This window comes from Haliaeetus albicilla, chromosome 32, assembly GCF_947461875.1.
Source record: "Haliaeetus albicilla chromosome 32, bHalAlb1.1, whole genome shotgun sequence".
NCBI classification, from domain to species: domain Eukaryota; kingdom Metazoa; phylum Chordata; class Aves; order Accipitriformes; family Accipitridae; genus Haliaeetus; species Haliaeetus albicilla.
In genome coordinates, this window is record NC_091514.1 from 266832 (window position 1) to 288094 (window position 21263).

General features: G+C 42.0%; 1 protein-coding gene across 1 annotated transcript; it reads right to left on the bottom strand.

The window, feature by feature from the left end:
• Positions 1-4632: 4632 nt before the first annotated feature.
• Positions 4633-16208, bottom strand: LOC138683230 (butyrophilin subfamily 2 member A1-like). Its single transcript, XM_069774775.1, has 11 exons — positions 16133-16208; positions 15777-15821; positions 12787-13137; positions 11262-11546; positions 9850-9948; positions 9423-9449; positions 8253-8279; positions 7267-7293; positions 5893-5913; positions 5679-5705; positions 4633-5192 (listed from the first exon to the last, which is right to left on the bottom strand). Exons 1-11 carry the CDS (start codon positions 16206-16208, stop codon positions 4648-4650), a joined length of 1530 nt encoding a protein of 509 aa, XP_069630876.1. The 3' UTR covers positions 4633-4647.
• Between the last annotated feature and the right edge of the window lie 5055 nt (positions 16209-21263).

Sequence of the window (21263 nt, forward strand, 5' to 3'; positions counted from 1 at the left end):
GGCCAGAGCACATTTTGGAAGAGAAATGTAGTTTCATTGGAACACGCTCACCCTAAGGGAAGTTTCCAAAGGCTTGATTTGATTCTCGAAATGTGCCTTGGGTGACTCGCCTGGCCTATAGTTTCTGCTCCAAAATGCCTGCAGGGCAATTTAGCACCTGAAAGTAGAAATGTCCTGGCTAATCAACCTGAAAAGCATCTTAAATTCCACTGTCCACAAAAATGAGGGTGGGACAGATCTCATGTGGAGACCTGTACCCTTCTGGGGGTGCATGGAGTGACAGCCCAGGGCATCTCTACTGTCACTAGAGGTTTGCATGTGAACAACTGAGGCAAGCACCCCACGTCCTTATCATGAGCTCAATACCACCACAAAAGATAACAGGGTTAGGATTAAAAACATCTTAACTTTTTCACTTTTTGGTTAAACCACACTTACGCAGATTTTGTTGTTGTTGCTGTTTTCCTCTCCCTTGGTGTTTCCCCATATCAGCTGTGTACTGGGATGGAGGAAAGATTCTGGTCATTGCTAGTTGCAACAGAACGGCTGTTCACTTGAAGCACAAAAATTATTACAGCTGGGTTATAATCAGAGCTGTTTGGCACCCCTGTGATGTTCAGTCCTTCTCCCTGAAAAAGCCTAATCTGATCTCACAGTTTGGAGAAGCTACACTGATAAGAAAATAAGCCATGCAAACCACAACTCTTCCAATAGTACAAGCTCATATGGGTGTGGTTAAACTGCACAGCTACATAACTTCCTTCCTGAGGACACTTGCTGAAAAACCCATGAGAACAGAGCAGGATGTTCATTCATGACCTGAGCAGCCAGATAGGTCCACCAGCCCTCTCAGACCTCTCCATGAAGTGGTACCCTGGTTTGACCTAATGGCTACATGTCCCCCAAAGTGGTACAGCTGGAACAACCCAAGAGGTCTGTCAGCCCGTCCCATGTGTCTCCAGACATCCCATGTTGTGCAGCAGGGTGGGAAGGGCAGTTCAGAGCTGTGGGACAAGTAAAAACCCAAATAATCTCCCTAGGAGACTGCTCCACGGTGGCTTTACTGTCAGCATTTACACTTGTGTCTGCACTGAGCTTGGCAGAACTGGGGTTGGCTCCTGATATGGGGAAGTGCACTTGCACTTGTGCTGCAGAGAAATAGCAACTTCAAAAGTCTCTGCTTTCACCGTCGCAACACTGTAGAGGTGATCAGAAGATAAGAACTGTGTCTTGGCACACACCTCCTCTTTGGTCAAAACCAGAATCACAGAATCCACTTGCATGAGTACGGGGAGAAATCCCATTGACTGAGACTATATGACACAAATATGCTGGGTCTGTGTATACTCAGCAGTAGGAATGCTCCAAAACCACACTGAAATGAGCTTCTCCTTGCCAAAATCTACCCTTTTCTTCTGACAATCAATAATGCTGCTTTAAATCCCAGAAACTCTGACATGTGAAGTTTCTTGGGCAGCAAATGAATAAGAGAAAGATTAAGAAACAATTCTAGCTGTTAAGAAGTCATCTGAACCGTTCCCTGGGAAGGAGGAATGTGTTTGCCAGGGCTGCATTCAGGCTCCAAGAGATGGGATTCAGCACGGGTTCTTTTCTTACCTTTGTGTTGTGTCTGCAGAAATTCTGTAGGAAAACGAATAAAGGAGAAATTGAGTGGTTTTAACAAGGAGAGCATGGGTCCAGTGAACTCATACAAAGTCTATGATGCTGGCAGACGAGCATGCACTTCTGCAGTAACATGTCTTTTCTACAGGTCAGAAAGCACATCACAAGACCACCTCATCCTCCAAAGAGGAAAAGCCAGTGGGTCACTCAAGTGATTAGTGTCTCAGAAATATGCTAAAGATGCCATGAATATAGAGAGGAAAGAGGATGTGGTCCCTAATGGGAAAGAGAGTGGACCATTAAAAAGGCCAGTCTGGAGATGTATCTCGCAGCTGTCATGAAAGGGGAAATCCCAGTGTCTGCCAGACACTTGACAATACCTCATTGCAAAACTGCTTCATAATCCCATTCCTATATGTCTTGGAGTCCAGGATTTACCCCATGTGATCCTTTGGCCTAATTCCCTCTCCTGTATGAAGGTATTCCCTAGCACTACGTGATGTTTCCCAACAAAATGGAGTGAGGCGAGAGCACTTTGCTAGAGCTGAGCAGGTTTTCAACGGACATCTCAGCAGTTGTGCATTTCATAAGAAGCATCAGAAAGGAGATGTCAGTCTTTTCTCTCACCAGTTGGCCTGTAATGACAAAGAGTAATGAAAGAGAGAAGCATAAGCATTTGTACAAGAAGCCCTTGAAAAGCATGGATGCTCTTCTGCTCCCTCTCAAAAAAAGGCCCATGGACACCAAAGGCTCTGTCCCCACCAGCTATCAAAAAGCAAACCTTGTGGGTGCTGGTACCTGGCATCGGAACAAAGACAACTGCCAAGGCCACCCAGAAAGGCAGTTAGCAAAGAGAGATTGCCGGGCTCAGAGCCCACCTAGGCTGCAGACCCCAAGGACACTGTGCTCGTGGGCTGCATGGAGAGACCCTCATCCCACGGACACCAGCATGTCCCTCTTGGAAGGCTCCTCTCCTTCCAAGGACAACACCCCAGACAGCAGACACCACTTACCCCTCTCCTCTTGTCCCCGGGCTACAAAAGGAAGGGGAAAGGCAGTCAGCAAAGAGAGAGTGCCAGGCTCAGACCACACCATGGGCATTTGGCTGGGTCTGCCTTGCCTTCACCTGTGTTCATCGTTACTGGGGGTAAAAGGGATCTGCAGGAATGGGGAACTGGTGGCATGGATGTGGTGGTATTGGGTACAGGTTTTGGTAGTGGGTGGTGGGGGGCTTCTATGGGAAGAGGTCCAGGGCTGCCCTGTGCTGGACACAGTTCCAGCCAGCTCCACAATGGACCCACTGCACAACAAAGCTGAGCCGGTCAGAGGAGTTCGTGGCATCTTGGTGAAAATGTCTTTGTGAAAGGGCAGAAAATGCCAGAAAGATGAGGGAACAAAAGACTGAGAAACAACAGAAGGTTCGAAGAGGAGGAAGTGCTCCATGAGCAGGCACCCCCCCTGAAGTCGTCCAAGGACTGCAGTGTGAATACCTGCTCCAACGTGATGTCTCCACAGACTGCAGGGAAATACCTGCTCCATCGTGGATTCTTCCAAAATTTCTATGGGCTGCAGGGCAGACTCTGCTCTGGAGATCAGAACCTTCTTCTCACAGAGGCCACCCCCGCAGCCTCCCCGCCTCCAGCTAAAAAAACCTTGCCATGTAAACCCAATACAATTTCTAACTGGGATTTGACCATTTTGACACAAACAGCTCTGAATATTTTTCAAACCAAATAGTTCAGAGACTGAAAAGAAGGTTTACTCTCCCCTCACGCAGCCAAAATTTAACCAAGACAGGTGTGAAAACATGAAATAAAATGAAAAGAAAGTGCAGATGGTATTAAGATCAGTTTGCGTACAATTTATTATAAAGGCTTTGTGTAACGTTTTCATGCATGGTGAGACCTTCAGGCATTTAGTCACAGGAGGTCAGAAGAGGAGGAGGTGGTCCGTGAGCAGGCACCCCCCCGAAGGGATTGCAGCTCACACTGGAGCAGGTACGCCTCTGAAGGGAGTGCAGCCCATGGAGGACCCACGCTGGAGCATAGGAAAAGAGTGAGAAGGAAGGAATGGCAAAGAGAAACCACTATGTCATGACTCCAACCCCTTGCACTGCTTGTTGCCCAACTGGAGAGACTGAGTGTAACCTCTGGTGATAGAAACATGAGGGGAGAGGTGGCTGGAGTGGAGCTGAGCCTGGGAAAGGGTGAAAGGTGATTGAAATGTTTGTCGATTCTTCATTTCCCAATAATTGAATTCCCAGTAATTGAATCCTTCTGCCAATTGGCAGTAAATTAAGTTAAATTGCCAAGTCTAATCTCTGTTGCCCGTGACAGCAATTGGTTAAGTGATTTCCTGGGGAAGTAGGGAGTGAACATCTCTGCTGGGGCTTGGCTGGTAGCCAGGGTCAACCCACCACAATGATGCAGAGAAGCAAGGTATGCTCAGTACCCTGCCAAATGTTAGCACCTTCTTGGAAAACACAATGTCTCTTTTTACTCTTTTTCCTACCCTGAATTTTCCAACGAGCTTAAAATTGAAAAGAAAAGTTTTCAAAACAACTCTCTCTGCCTTCAGAATACATTTATTTCATTTCTTGATACAAGAATGGTAGCAGTTGGCTTGCCTAACTTTAGGGATGGCATTCAACCTAACATAAACACCAAACATGGAGTATGAGTCATGTTGTCTAGAGGAGAAGGAAAGACAGGCTGTGTGACATCACCTAAATTACAATTCTATCTTTAAGCAAATTAAACCATTGCTGTACTGATAAGACTTTCATGATCTGTAATGGGAACTCAGACTCCTGCCTAGGTTTTTCTGAATCTGATCCCAATCTTCTTTCGACTAGCTGATTCTTTTCTCCTTTCTCATTTTTTTTCCCTGTTTCAGCTTCAGGTTTCTTCTTTTTAATTTTGCATTCCTGATGCCTGAGATGTAACTTTTCCCTTCTTCTTTCCACTGAACTGTCCTTCCCTAAGAGGGAATCCCTAATGAGATCTAATCCATTAGATCTCACAGTCATATTTCAAGAAGCTTTAATGGGACAGGGGTTAAGACCGGGCGGACAAGAGGTGTGAGCGTCCCTTCCCTTTTGGATAGAAATGGGTAAAACATTTCTGCAGGTTCCTTCCCAAGCCTTAGAGGCATTCTCACCGTGACGCCCATCTGCTCTGCATCATAAAAGTTCACTTGCCCTTCCTCCAAGTCCAGCAGCACACCGATCACTGAATTACTCATCTGCTGCTTCGCAATCCTGTGGTCTCCTTTGCTAGAGAAAATCTCTCCCTGGGACCTGTGCAGAGCCCAGAAGTCCTCCCTGGGAAGGGTCCCTTCCTCCTCCTCTCTCCCTTTCTCCCTCAACACCCCCAGCACCCAGTCGTGCTGCTGGCCCACCTCCACCTCCCAGTAGTGTTTCCCAGCTGCAAACCCTTCCTTCCCCAGCAGGACAGGGACTGTGGAGGAAGTGTTTGGGCCAGCAGGTTCAGACGCATTGCTCTCCACATCTGGAGTCCCCGGCACCTGGAGCTCCAGGACTCGGCAGTCGGGATCCACAGTAATGGGAACTGGAGGGGAAAACGGGAATCATCGGATGAGCAGAGTGGTCCAGGCACCTCTCTCCCCATGGGGCTATGTGTTGAAGTGTTTGAGGGTCTGAGCGGTCCTGGTGTGATTCAACAAAGAATTTAAGCATTCCCCAGAAGAGGGCATGCAATCACTGATGAACTGGGAGGCACCTCAGAGCTGTCACAGCCGTGTCCTCTTTTGGGGCACAAGTCCACACACTCTACCATAAATCTCTTTTCCATACGATCATCCATCCTCTCCAGAATTGTGTCCACATCCCACCCCACACCTCGACGCCTTTCAGCAGCTCCTTTTCTCAGTCTTCCCAACGGCCACATCCCAGCTTCATTAGCCTGTTAACCAAGCCAGGCATATTCCTGTGACTGCAGCTAGTCGGTCTATCTCCAACATCATGGCATTGTCATTTCAGCGTGACTTGGACAGATGGCCACTGCATTTTCACACCCTTCCTCCTGCCAGCTTACCTGCGTGGCTCCGGGCTTCCCAGAAATCTAGAGAAAGAAAATGGACATTACTGTATTATGTTTTAGTAGTGCAGTTAGATACTTCTCAGACTGAGAAGACTACTAATGTGCAATTATTGTCATTGCTGTGATTCTGCACCCGTTTTGGCCGTTCTCCTCTTAAGCCATCAATACTAGCATTTTGTATAATCACTAGTACTTCTAACCCACTTACCCAGCTCTGCTTTCAGTTGACCTGAAAAGGAAAGATATAGATATTCCAGTCAGTAACATTTGTTTGCTTTTCGTTTTTTGTTCCAGTTTTTCAAAATAGGACAACCCCCAAGCATGCAATAGGAGACTATTCCTCTCCATAGGTTGATCTTTGATTATATTACTTGGCTTCAAATCCAGGGATAACATAGACATGCTAACCTGAAGATTTGTCGTATTGTTTCTAAACTTGACAAGATTGTCATATTTACATAAAATGTGTTTTCTTACCAAAGAGTTTTCTGAGTTTGGACTTTGCTGAAAAGGAATAGCATAAATGAGTGGTGTAGAAACTCAAGGCAAAAATGAAAAAACATTTGTGAGAGAGATATTAGAATTACATCATCAGTTGTTCCTTATGGGAACAGTGTGGGAGATTTCTGTCATTAAATTTTCAGGATAAAAGCAGTTACAGTTTTTTCTTAGTAACGTGAGAAGAGGGGAAGGAGAGAATGAGAAAGCTGAGCTGAGAGTTTTGGTTCTGTGAAATTTGCAGTTGTGTCCAGGTGAAACATGCTGCTTAGAGAGACGGTTTAGTGGTGGACTTGGTAGTGTTAACAGTTGGACTCAATGATCTTAAGGGCCTTTTCCAACTTAAATGATTCTATGAAACCACAAGGGAGAGAAGACACCTAATGCCTAGTCCTGAGATGTGTAAGTGGACCGTAATCAGGGTCTAAGGCATAATGCATCCTGCACATGTAGGTAGAGAAGTAAATACCATTGACTTTTTTGCCAGGTAATTAACATGGCAAATAACATTTCTGAGAAGTCTTTTTAAAGAAAATTAAGCTAATTAAACATAGTAGCTTATTTTCACTGAGGCTGGACAGCATCTATTCTCAATGAATATTTTAAGAAAATGAGATTTACCTGCTTGATTTTTGGTTTTCTCTCCTTCTGAAAATTCAGCACATAGAATAAAAGAAATATATTGATGGAGTACTTATTGGATATATACTGGAGGTTAAATGTTACTTAGTGGACTTTCACATTGCATTCTTTAAAGCCTTAAACTTGAGTCACTTCTGTGGGAAACACATCATTCCAACACGCTTTCTGTTAGTTCATTTTACAGCTAAGCATACACACACAAATTCTACAATACTTAAAGCCTTTCTTTTCTGGAAGAAAAAAAAAGTAAGTATCTCGGACTGTGCCTAGAGTTTTTCACATTGATTCAGCTGAGCCTTGCATTTCATTTTAAATGCTTAACCACATTAAACAGTGCCATCAAACCCAGAACAAACAAACAAACCAAGCCAGAAAAAAACCCCAAAGTGGGCATAACTTTAACACAGACAATTAAACACAATGAACAAGAAAAGCATCTTACCTAACATCGACTTCAGTCGTTTTTTTTCTAGAAAAGAAAGTACACAGATATCTGTATAAGCTCTTTGATAGAGTGGCTTAATGCACTCAACACCAATACAGAAATTGCATAACCATATAGCAAGTGTATCCTTGGATTACACTGTCAACTGCTTTGAGTAAATCCAATTCAATGCATGAATGTATCACACTATTTCAACTTTATTATATTTAGAAAACTCATTAAGTTATTTAAAAACTCATTGAGCAGGGTGGGAACAAGACTTCTATGTATTGCTGGTAGAGGTCTTCTTTCAAAGCCTGTTTAAAACATGCCTTAACTGACTACATTTAAGAGAGCTATTCAGATGCATAGGCACCTAGTGCATTTGAGATGCCCTGGGGTATCTCAAGTGCCATGTAGGTGTCTCTAAAAGACCTAGGGTCTCCCATAGAAGCTCTGTTAGTTCAAATTGTATCTGTCAGATACAAAGATCAATGAGGTAACTGCTTCCTTCCAGGGTGGCACCTAGGAAAAAAATGGGATGACCAAGGACATGACAAACGCTCCAGGGGACCTGTATGTACATAAGTGGATTGAGTCATAGGCATGCAAGGTCCCAGTGGAGATCCATGAATAAAGTTCACAGCTGATGAAAGATAGGTCTGAATAATCTTGAAGAAGGCAGAAGAGTAGTCACCAGGAAGAGAAGGACTGCTAGAAGCTTGCTAAGAGCTTTCCATCCAACAGCAGGGATTTGGTTTGAGTTTTCAAAAAGATCACTGCTCGCCCATGTTACTTCCTTGTAAACATCTGCAGTCTTCACTAGAGAATAGACCTTGCGTGGGATATGATGTGTCATTGTCACTGTTTCCTTAATATTGAAAAGGGCTGCCACTCCCGCAATTACTATACTGATAATCAACATTTGAATCTTGTTTCCCTGAATTTACATCTTTGAGATCTCTGAACATCTTAGCATCATTTCAAATTCAAAGGACTTTTACCTTCTTCCATTTCCATCTTCACTTTCACTGAAAAAAAAAAGAAAATGAATCATAATGTTAATTATTCTTGTAAACTTTCCTTGTCATACAACAGTGTACTTTATGTACAAACAGAAATAAGTAGGGTTAAAATTTTAATTTAATTTAACTTAATAAACTTCCCAAGGCTTCTTGTTAGTCCAAAGAATTCTTATTTTTTTATACCAAGACATGTCTCATTTCTAATGGAGTTCACAAAAAATGAGGCAGCATTCCAAGACACCCAGTCCTTCCTAGGTGAGTCTTGCCCAACCATAGCCTGACTGAGGCTCATAGTCCAGGAATAAATCCCTTCTGGTCCCATGGATATGTGTATCCTCAACTGCCAAACCTGGTCAGGGAACAGAACCAGATGTGCCTCAGAATAAAATTATTCATGCAATTCATTTGTCCCTGCTATGGTTATGGCATGGGCCAGTTAGTACTCTCCCAAACAATAAGCAGGTAAGCATCTAGGTGACAACATGAGCTGAAGGCCATTACCAATAGATGGTTTTAACTGTAAATACTCTGTCCTGGTGAGCAGGAAAGTTCAGCAAAATCCACATGAGCTATGCCATGTCCCCCCACCCCACTGCAGTGGTGTTGGACTAGATGATCTTTAAAGGTCCCTTCCAACTCAAACCATCCTATGATTCTATGACAACTGGTCCATTTTATTTTCAAGTACAGACATAGGTGGTGAGTACCAAACAGATATATTCGAAGAGTAAGCTGCTCTCAGAGTCTTGAGATGGCCTTAGGTAGGATCCTTGAATTGCTCTTGACTGTTTGGTTAATTCATTTAGTTCTTCCTAGTCTAAGGAATCCAAGGAATGCTTCTGATCAATTAATTAACTCTTGAACAATTGCAAACAAACCTTGAATATGTACGACATGGTAGAGTATATCAGTCAACATATAATAATGACTAGAGCTTAATGAAAGAAGGAAACAGATTCTATTTATAAAATACAAATGAAAAAAACTCATACAGGAACTTATTACATTGTGCTGTGCAAAAGTAAAATTAAAAACTACAAAACATTTGGATGCAACTAGAACTGCTAATTAGTTCTGTAATTTTATACAAATAAACCTTCCAAGTTACAAATTGTCATAATCTTCATATTCATCTTGCTCATTACTTACCCGATCTAACTGTTTTCTTCTGGTTACCTGGTTAAAAAAAGAGCAAAAAAACCTTTTTTGCATGTTTTTGTAGAGTAATACTGACAGAAATCAGCTCTCTGATTTGTCATTTAGGTTCTAGTGTTATTGACAACACTATGGAGCTATCTCCCCAATAATTATAGAAAGGGAACTACATGCGTAGTTTAGGTCACAGAGCTCCTCTTGTCAGTCTTAAAGCCATCTGAGGTAAGCACATGCAATTTGCCTTCCTCCTTGTTCAGACCATGTACTTTCCCACCCCTTTTTTGTTCCATTTCCTGAATTTGGTCATCAAACAATCACTGGTGATTTTGCTTGTGAGCTTTTGTTACAGTCACGGATTTCAGTATGAACTGTTTTGATATTTCTATATGTTGACTGAAAGAACATACAAAGAAATACTTACTTCTCAGCTTAGAAAATACAGTGGAAATTAGGACCATGCTGAGACATAAAATTACGAGGAAGCTAATCAGCCATTTTGAAATGGAGGGAAAGAAAATATCTGTAAAAATGACCAAAAGGAGTTATATTCTATTACTGATTAAAACATAACGACAGTTATATCTTAGGATACAGTCAATATGTCTGAGGAGATGGTGAATTTGTATTTTGCTTGAAGTTTCCTAGTAAAGTTGCTGAAGAAGAGATCTAGCCCTCCCCAAAAGGACTAATCCAGGGAGACTCTTTCTCTGGGTATCAGATTCAGATTTATGAAAGATATGTCAGAGACAGGTAGACAGGTTTCCACAGTTCATGAATCATGAGAAAGGCAGCAATACCAGCTCTCAGTTTTTTCACAGATGTGTTTCATTTCATACTAAACTGAGCAGATGATGGAAGAAACCATCACCACTGGACAAGAGAGACATGTTCACCCTTGTTTAATTTGATTCAATGAATGTCTGATTCATCCTGCTGAGTATAGTGTGTAAGTCAAGAAGGAGAATAAGATTTAAGATATTCCCCACGTTGGCTTTTTCCTGTTTCCTCTTTCCAGGTACTTCCACACTCAATGTTCTGGGATTTCTTGATGCCATCCCGAAAGGGACTTCCCTCACAGACTTCTTCAAGAGCTTTACACTGCACTTTAATTCCCATTCCAGACCTAGACACTGGCTTTGTGGTGCTGAAGTTCTTTTTGGGGTCCAGCCCTATGAGGCTTGTTTCAGACTACCTGATGCTTGTCTATATACCTAGCAAAAAGAAATGTGTAAAGTTCTACAGAGTACATTATCCACACCACGATCACACAGTAATGCACATACTAAAAAGAAGGAAGATAAAAACATAGACTAAAAACATTTGTGAGCTGTTGGAATTATCACTTTAACAATTGTGACCATAACTATTGTTTTCAGCTATGCTCTGTGAAACCCATCAGCACATATCTTATTAAAGGGCCTTGTAACCTGTTTCTGGATAGTGCAAGCTTTTGGAGCGCTCGACCATTGCTAAGGAAATATGTAATTTTTGTATGTGCATACAGTTATATTCTTAATCTGTTTTAATTCAGCTCTGACAAGTTGACTGCCTTTGAACACAGATTTGTGTAAATTTGTGTAAATTTGAACACAGAAAGTCTTGATACTACCTGACTGCTTTTTAAGAGAAAAACCTGATTTACTGGGTACTGTCAAAGGCTGTGCAGTCAACTAGAAATAAACGTGGAAGAAGACTGCAGTTCTCATGAACTTTTTTCCAACACTGATTCTGGAAATACACCTTCAGGCCAGCTCATGACATAAAAATTGGACCCGTGCCATTTAGACAGTGTCTTTTTAATCTTACAAGCAGGTGACTACAGAGCTCACCCACCTGAGATCAGGACTCGGGACTCGCTCGTTGTATTTAGCAGATTGTTGACTATCCTGCAGGAGACTTCCATGTCAGAGCCCGGTTTTAGGTTCATGGAAGTTACAACACTGTATAGACCTGCAGGCATCATTGTCATCTTTGTGGTTGATAGTTCCTTCCGGACATGTCCTTGGCCATCCAGCCAAATCACCTCGGGTTTAGGAAACCATCCGACTGCATGGCAGGTGAGGCCGATGCCCTGCTTCATGTGACTCCTCAGGAAAATGGAAGGCACACCACCTCTAGCTAAGAAAAAGAATACGTATTCTCCATTTCAACCAGTACTGAGAATGGGAAATTGTCTGACTTATCTTGAATTCAACACTTTTTTTTTTATATGTATATTTGTATGGAAATATATAGAAAGACTTTTCTGAATTTAAACTGTGACAGAGACCAAGGCCCTGAAGTTTCTTAGTGGTCAGCAATTCAGAGTCTATCAGATTGAGAATAAGGAACAATTTAATGGAAATTACAGCAAACAGAGCTAGCTGGGGATGGCTATTCTGGAATGAAGTTGCCAGTGGAACTTCCCAGAATTTTGTAAAAAAAGAAAAAAAAAAATCCATATCCTTGCGATGATTAACAGATTACAGGAAGCCTATGAACGACTAGTGCAATCTGTCTGTGAAAGCAGAATGTATTAGTGTCTCAGGCTAATGATTTCCAGTAAAACTGTTACTGACATGGTACGCATCTGGTCTACAGTTCAAAAAAATTGTATTGTTTATACTCAGGATCTCTGAAGACTAAATTACAGTGTTACTTAGATGTTAAATCTTTGCTTCATCTGGAGTTTTAAAGCTAAGAGGACATCTTCAGCAGAATCTGGCTGCAATATGAGATGCCACAATACCTATCTATTAGAAATTGGTTCCTGTGTAGCAGGGAAAGCATGGAGGAACACTGTCCCCTTCCAAGAAAATTACATTAACTGAAGAAACCCATGAAGATGGTATCTATTAACATACTGAAATAGAAATAGGAGCAATGAAGTCCTACCCACTGCTTTGTTCTCCTGCTGTGGGCAAGCAGCAATGTAAGTGGCGAGGTATTGGGATGGGACCAATTGATTATGCTGACCACAGAGAAACTCTGGACAATCAGCTCAGTCATGGTTGATTGCACAGTAGAAATCTAAATTCCACTTTACATTGATCAGCTGAATAATTGCAGGGTTCTCTGAACTTTCTGGCTGGGCTTTCATTGAATATGAAGGGAGATTGTAGTCTCAGGTCACACACAGCTGCATGTGTTCAGTTACCCAAATACAGGTATCTCAAACTAGGACTAAAACTTACCTCAAATATTGGATATAGCCATTAATTTAGAGAAAACTGACTCAAATCAAACACAACCCTCCATGAAGACAGTTTATGTGTCAAATTATATTAAAATTATATTATAATTCCCTCAGTCAGTGATGGATATACATGTTTCTGTTCAGCTCCATCTTTAAATAAAAAGATAGAGAATTGCCACTAACCTGCCACTTGCAGTTCAATCAACACATCATGGTATGTGTCATTGAAAGAGACCACACAAGTGTATGATCCTTTGTCAGAGCTCCTGACATTCTTCAAGTGCAGAGACATGTTGCCAGCTCTAAATTCACTGTGGAAGAATTCTGTTCTGCCTTGATATCTGTCGTCTTGTTTCTCCATTTTATTCTTTCCATCATATCTGCTCACAGTTATTTTTTGAGACTGCTCATGAAATATCCACTGGACAGAGAATACCTCAGGAATGTTATCTGCTACAACATGGCAGGGCAGAACCACACTTTCTCCGATGACTCCAATGATGGAACTAACAGGAGGAGAGCTAATAAGTTGACCTGGGTAAAAATAAAATGGCAGTTGTTTCTGTTTGTCCATATCTCATTTTTCATGGCATTACATCAGGCAACCAATAGTACCAATATCACTGTCAATAGGAGAGGAATCAAGAAGAAAACTAAAAAAAAAACATGGCAGATTACTTAGATGAGTAATGTCCACATTATGTGAGGCTCATGGAGTTCATCCTTCAGTACTTTGAACACTAACTTAAGCAATTTCGTGGCCATTAAGTGATGGCTATTGAGAAATCATGGAAAATGGATGAACACTGAGAAGTCCATAAAAGGTCAAACACAGGATGCAGGATCTATCAAACAAAAAAGTAAAGGTGGGATTCAATTGCCCAAACATTGGTACCTAGTATCATTTGAAATGTCGTCAGGGTATGCAAGACATCCCGATGGTGCTGGTAGATGGGGCGTACGAGCTGCAGCAGATCTGCATTCATGTGAAGGACCAGCTGCAGAGCAGACCAGAATACAGCAGTGCCTAGAAGGACACTAGATATTTATGTGTTGACACCTGAATCACATATATGATGATTTGGTCATCTACATCTGAGCTAGATGTCCTAGGTTCCCTTTGCAATGAATGGGGAGAAACAGGCAGCCTCAGACATCAATCAGCTTTTGTTAAAGGGCAAATGACTCTCTCTTCCAGATCTTTTCTTTTGTCCTGGTTTCAGCTGGGACAGAGTTAATTGTCTTCCTAGTAGCTGGTACGGTGCTATGTTTTTGAGTTCAGTATGAGAAGAATGTTGATAACGCTGATGTTTTCAGTTGTTGCTAAGTAATGTTTAGTCTAAAGTCAAGGATTTTTCAGCTTCTCATGCCCAGCCAACAAGAAGGCTGGAGGGGCACAAGGAGTTGGGAGGGGACACAGCCAGGGCAGCTGACCCAAACTGGCCAACGGGGTATTCCATACCATGTGATATCATGTCCAGTATATAAACTGGAGGGAGCAGGGGTGGGAGGGTGGATCACTGCTCAGGAACTAACTGGGCATCGGTTGGCAAGTGGTGAGCAATTCCACTGTGCATCACTTGTTTTGTATATTCCAATTCTTTTATTTTTATTCTCATTTTGTTATTGTTGTTATTATTATTTTCTTCCTTTCTGTCCTATTAAACTGTTTTTATGTCAACCCATGAGTTTCACTTTTTTTTTCTCCTGATTCTCTCCCCCATCCCACTGGGTGGGGGGCAAGTGAGCGAGCAGCTGCGTGGTGCTTAGTTGCTGGCTGATGTTAAACCACAACACTGGTAAAACGGGGCTAGCATGTTCAGGTTGGTCTTACTTGGGGTTTGCTGTCACGGGGAAGGGCTGTGTGTTGGGAGCCTTGGTGACGCTATACTCAAGTCAGATGTGCAGCTTTCAGATTTCTAAAGAAACACAAGATGAATCCCACCCACAATGTATATCTTTGAAAGGGAGTAAAAGGGAAAACCAGGACATTTTATAGCAGTCATTCTTATTTCAGTTCCAAGGAGGATACCAGAATGGAAAGAAGGCTCTTGGAAATAACGAAATAAATAGCAACCGACATGGACTTGCAAAGAAGTCATATCACAGCAACTTGACTTTATTCTATGGCAAGTTAAAAATCTACCATGAAACATGTAGGAAATATTTAATATTAAATATAATGTCACTTCATATGCTGTAGGGGATTGCATGTGATCAAGCCCCAAGAGCCCCAGTCTATGCTGATCTTCCATCACATCTGCCAGCTCCATTTAACATCAAATCTCAGATACACTAAAGCATTTAGAATTGCACTAGGTGTCTGTGGTTAGGCACTGAATAACTCACAGGGAGCGGGATTCAGGTCCAGAACTGGGAACTTAAAAACAGATGTCCAGGCTTCCTAATCATCAAGAGGACCAAAAGCAGAACTTCCACCTTTGAATAAACAGAGAGACGTGCCACTGACCTGCCACTACCAGTTCAGTCGTTGATTTGACTACATTCCTACTATAGTCAATGGAGATCTAGCCAATAATCTGTTCAGTTCATTCTACAGCAGGCAGTGAGTCTTTTCATTGGGTAGGATAGAGTTCCTTCAACATCCATCTTTGATGCCCTGAGATACTATAGGCACAGGATTGGCAAATGTGACACAGGCTACATGGTAGGTCTGTTCTATATTGGAACATCAAGAAGCAAGAAGACCCTACAGCATCTGAAATACCAGTAGATGCCAATGCGTGAGCCTCTGAGTCTTACCCTAGATGCTGAGCTTGCATGCAGACACCTGCCTCTAGGAAGCTAAACGTAAGCAGCTAAATCCACGAGCCAAATCCAAAACCTTGGGCACAATTCAGTTGGCTACATCTAGGTGTCTAGTGCTGAGTTACCTTGGAGCTTCCCAGCTGCCCTCCATTCACCAGTCTAGAGGGTTATAAGCGTCCGGCAGCCCTATCATATCTTCCAGCCTATGTAGATGTCCCAGGTACCTTAACACATATCAGACAGCACCAGGGTCTTATCTGGTGTTTTAATTTGATGTTTTTATGTCATCTAAGTTAAAAAGAAAAAAAGATGTGTACTCATTATTTTTGACTTTTATATTTCTATGATCCTAGGCAGAAATAAGCTGTTTTATTAAAATATATTCAAAATGGAACTATCTTTACCTGTAATGAGGCATGATCTGTGTTGAAAAGTCAGTATGTGAATAGCTGTCAGCCACCAAAAGTGGGAACCCATCAATATCCAGGCTTCCTAATCATCCACAGGACCAAAAGCAAAGCTTCCAGCTGAAATTCCTGTATGACTCCTTCAGTCTCTTCACATGTTCAATGCAAAATAGCAAGCGTAATTGCAGAGATAGAATGATAGGGAAAAATATGAATGAACTTACAGATAATGGGTTTGATGCTGTCAAAGGCAAAGAGGATTGCAAGACATCTTTTCCTTCCTCATCTCCCTGTCAAGTTTAACTACGTAAATGGTGCAAAAGGAATATAGCCTTTGCCTCCTCTATATTTACCTTTGTCTTCCAGAAACTCTTTATTATGTTCACTGGCATTCTTTTTCTTTTCAGTGAGGAGTTTAAAGCGTTTCATCTTGTCTTTTGATATTAGCAGACTAGTCTTTTTTTTTCCCCCTGCCTTTTGTATAGCAAAAAACCCTGCAAACAACTTCATAGATAAATTCCCAGGAGCAATGTTACTATACTGATCTCTCTGTTGACTTAGACCAGCATTTTAAAGAGAAACTTGTGATTTAACAAATATGACTCCTCCAACTTCCTCTCAAGATCTTTGCTTTCAACTCACTGCTGAACTAATCTATACTCACAGCACACTCACAGTAAAGGTATGTAACTCAAACTGACTAGTGAGCTGAAAGGGCACAACACAACTTTATTATAGATATAAGAGTTCCTGATTTCCTCTGATTTTCTGCGTTTTTTCTCACATCTCCAATCACAGATAAAATCAAGTGCTGTCAGAGAGAGGTATTCCCATCTGAAAATGGCAATAACACATCTACAGCAGGCAGGTTCATTCCTGTCAGTGCAACCGATTAAATCCATACCAGTTAATTCAAGTAAATGCAATGGGTTTTCTTCATGGATTTAGCAAAAGTATTATTTCTTACCTGAACAGTAAGAACCTTAAGACTTCTTTATGGGAAATGGTTATGGTGAACCTTTGTCCTCATATCTTTATTACCACTGAAGCTTGTGATTGCATTTTCCACCTCCAATAGGGCTAGAGAGGATTGGACAGTATGACTGGGGAAAAGGTAGCTGCCAAGATTCGTGTTGCAAGGCCAAAATAGCTTCTTGCTTCCCAATTTATCTCTCTATACTCCTAGCTGGAAAAAGGTAGGGATGTTCCTCCTCATCCTCCTGTGCAAAATCATTCTCTGTTCAACCAGCATTTAACCAGAAATCACTGCAGGAAGACTTACAAGTATGTCATGAATAACTTCGCAGGGTACTTTTCTATCGCATGCTCAGGTGTTTCCCTCTGCAAATATATCTGGATCTTGGTAGTGTTGCAATTTTTTCCCCATATTGTTCTTTTCATGTCCTGTTGAAGATCAGAAAACAATTTCAGTCAACTTCCCTCTCATTTTTATCCTTCAGTTTTTCTGACTCCTGGCCATCCTGTGAAGAAGCATTTAGTGCTCTCAGGAGACTGCTGTCTCTCCTTCTATATCCAGATTGCACTGAAGATTCTTGAAGAAGGGATGTCCCAGAGCTTTTGTGTGTGGCAGTATAATGCTATGGTTTTCTTTGTGTGTGTTTTGTTGTTGTTGTTGTTGTTGTTGTTGTTGTTTTGGGGGTTTGGGTTTGTTTTGGTATTTTTGGGGTGGAGGGGTGTGTGTGTCTTTTGTCCCGTTTTTCTTTCTTTTTGTCATGGAAATTCAAAACCTACTGATTAGGTGTTTTGCCAGATTCTTTTTATTTCTTGAAACAAAGGTATGATTGTGGAAACAAAGACTACAAAGGAAAACTGTACCCATCTCTTTCATACGAGTGGCGTTCCTCAGGGGTAGGTACTGGGACTGGTGCTCTTTAACGTCTTTGTTGGCGATATGGACAGTGGGATTGAGTGCCCCCTTAGCAAGTTTGACGATGACACCAAGCTGTGTGGAGGGAAGGGATGCCATCCAGAGGGACCCTGACAGGCTTGAGAGGTGGGCCCGTGCAAACTTCATGAACATCAACAAGGCCAAGTGCAAGGTCTTGCAGATGGGTCGGGGCAATCCCAAAAGCAAATACAGGCTGGAATGAGTGGATTGAGAGCGGGCCTGCGGAGAAGGACGTGGGGGTGTTGGTTGATGAGAAGCTCAACGTCACCTGGCAATGTATGTCTGCAGCCCAGAAAGCCAACCATATCCTGGGCTGCATCAAAAGAAGCATGACCAGCAGGTCGAGGGGGGTATTCTGCCCCTCTACTCCAATCTCATGAGACCCCACCTGGAGTACAGCATCCAGCTCTGGGGCCCCCAACATAAGAAGGACATAGACCTGTAGGAGTGAGTCCAGAGGAAGGCAACGAAGATGATTAGAGGAATGGAGAACCTCTCCTATGAAGACATGTTAAGAGAGTTGGGGTTGTTCAGCCTGGAGAAGAGAAGGCTCTGGGGAGACCTTCTAGCAGCCTTCCAGTACCTAAAGGGGGCCTACAAGAAACCCAGAGAGGGACTTTTTACAAGGGCCTGTAGTGATAGGGCAAGGGGTAATGGCTTTAAACTGAAAGAACGTGGATTTAGATTAGATATAAGGAAAAAAATTCTTCACTGTGAGGGTGGTGAGGCACTGGAACAGGTTGCCCAGAGAAGCTGTGGATGTTCCATCTCTGGAGGTGTTCAAGGCCAGGTTGTATGGGGCTTTGAGCAACCTCGTCTAGTGGAAGGTGTCCCTGCCCATGGCAGGGGGGTTGGAACTAGATGATCTTTAAGGCCCCTTCCATCCCAAACCATTCTATGATTCTAGGATTCTATACTTCTAACTCTTGAGGCTAATTTGATCAATTTGGTCTGAATTTGGTTGAGCAGTGGATTTTCTCAGGGCTGCGAAGTTTCTGTAAGGGCTATGAAAACAGTTGCTTATTTGTCTAGGGAAAGTTAAGTATTTGTGCTATTCCAAGGGAATTAACCTATGTAGTAGGGCTACAGTCACAATCTATTTCCCTGTAGTAACTGCATAGCTGGAGTTCTTGAGCTAGCTGAAATGCTGTCTGGGAAAATAAAATAAAATAAAATAACTCTTAGGAACCTCCATTGGCACATTTGATACAAAGAGAAAGAGTGTCCCCATCACTCAAGGCTGAGTTCTGCTGAACACTCAGTTAGACCTACTCTCAAACTCCCTCCAAGATAACTAAAGAAAAATATTTATTTTCTCTTTACACCATGACATCTGGGACTAGTGCATTTGTGTTAAATCCTACAGTCACATAGGAAAGGAGACTTCTGAAGGAGCATGAAACAGTTTTGCAAGATGGTCTTTCCAGAGACAAAACTGAAGAAAGCACGGAGGAGATTGCTCAAAAATGAACCTGCTGAGTGATGGAGCCTACGATGACATCAAGAATGCAAAATGTGATGTTTTCTCATGTGAATCTTGAGATTTCCTAGATGGAGTCATGATTGACGAGGAGAATTCTGCAGGTCCATCTTGCAGCCTCATGAGTGATGATCCCATCTAGAAAATGGGCACACAGAAAGCATGAATTAACTTTGTTAGGGATGCAGGTGGAGGAAGGGTTGTCTGAGATCACCATAGTGTCAGTATTGACAGCAGGTCTTTTCTGCCTAACTAACATGTCACTTCTGAGAAGATTTTATTGTTACTTATCAGAAGCTATCTGAGATAGGTAACAAAGTGCTGTTTTGGTATCATCTAATATGAGCCTAATCTAGCAGTGCTTCTGAAAATATGAGCTGGCTAGTTTTGTAAGAGAACTGCAACTGCACACTGGAGCATAGTTAGCAAATAACCAATCCCTTCAGTTAATGAGGCAGTAAGACAGTGCTTTCTTTTCCACAGGAAAGGAGCTTCTCTTTAGGGAAAAAAGTTGCCATTTACAGCTTTTTTTTTACAGTACAGCCAGTGAAAGCAATATCTCTTTCTAAGTTTCCATCTCTCTGTTGCATAAAGATGGTGTATGTGTAACTTTAAAAACATTTCTGACGTATTTTTGAGGATGTAGTGTGTGAGGGACAAAGCAATAATCAGAAAACTGCAGGTTTTGGTCAGAAGCTTGATAATGGGAGCCCACCTCAACGTGTCAAGATTTAGCTTTCCATTAATTTATCAAGATGGTCCTGAATACCATGTCTGTGGAGAGAGGTGCCTGCATTTTCAGAGATAATCTTCACGTGAAACAAACATTTATTTCCCGTAAACTGTGAAAGACAGTGGAGTTTGAGTTATGATTCATCTCACGGTATCATAAACTACCATATTTGATTAAAGGAATCACAGTCCTGGATTGCCTGGGTGCAATTAAGCTGCTGTGACCTTGGCTGTTTGAAGACGAAGTTTCGGGTCTCAGCTGGATGGTTATTCTCCCTCTGCAGTCAAAGGAGGGACAGGCAGCTCTGCAACATGATTGATCCTGCCTGGGGGCCATAAACCCCCCCCCCGAGTTTTAAATCTAGGTGTGGCCTCATGCCTACAACACTTTTGTATGCAGGATACATCCCACCTTTAAGTGAAGAGGAAGTGAGCCCCATTTTAGTCTTTTTCTCTGTGAAGGGTGTGAGTCTTGTAAATCAAGTTATTTTCCTGCTCACTACAGATCTTAACTTCCTCTCTCTCTAGCACATAAAGCAAACTGGTGTAAGTGCATGAGAAGGTCTTGCACTTTAAAGTTCTAAATTGCCCAATTTTAAAATTTCTGTGGTTTCCTACCTGGTCTCTGTCTTGTATATTCATACTTCTAACTTCAAATCATCCTAGTGGGTAATGGGCTCATGCAACACCCCATTTTGGTTTGTCTACCTCCCATTCACACTGTTTTCTCAGTTTTATTTAATTGTCTGAAAGCCATACTAGAAAATGACTTGCAAAGGATTTGAAACATAATCCTCTTGCTGTACTTTGGATCTAGGTGTGTTGGTATCAGCTGGAATCTTGCACCCAAGGGCAAAACATTGCTCATGGTGAAAGTTCGGTTTTCAATACTTGGAAGCTTTAGTGAGGAAATTAGTGAAGTCTATCCCCTCTATAGATATGGAAAAGGAAAGTGTGTGTGTTCAGGCAATACAAGCCAAAGGTTCCTTACTTCCATAATCCATGCTGAATTTAAAATGGATACTTTGGATCTTGCTATTCAGGTAAGGAATTAAAGTCTGCCTGAAACAGCATTGTGCATGCTTAGGTTTTTGGAGGGGTTTGCATGAATATTGAGCTGGTGGTTTGCTGTTAACAGTCCCCAGGGAATGATTCCAGTTTGGAATTAAAAAGGCTTCTTTCTTGCCTGGATCAGTGAGAATATGGTAGTCATTTGTGGGTGCCATTTTAATGAACTTGTTAGAAATCATTTAAGTTTCTCTTTATTTACTGCCTTACTGTAATGAATAAAACAGCCTGCTTGCTTAAAAGTGCATAATGCCTAAATCTGATCTATGATCTTGATTTTGAATCAGATGCTACC

Excerpts from the sequence above, each read along its gene's own strand:
- LOC138683230 (XM_069774775.1), bottom strand. The coding sequence starts at position 16,208 with ATGAAACGCTTTAAACTCCTCACTGAAAAGAAAAAGAATGCCAGTGAA. Across the intron at positions 7,294-8,252 it reads GAAGATGGAAATGGAAGAAG|AAAAAAAACGACTGAAGTCG; the intron begins GTAAAAGTCCTT and ends TTTCTTTTCTAG. Across the intron at positions 5,193-5,678 it reads GGAAGCCCGGAGCCACGCAG|TTCCCATTACTGTGGATCCC; the intron begins GTAAGCTGGCAG and ends TTTCCCCTCCAG.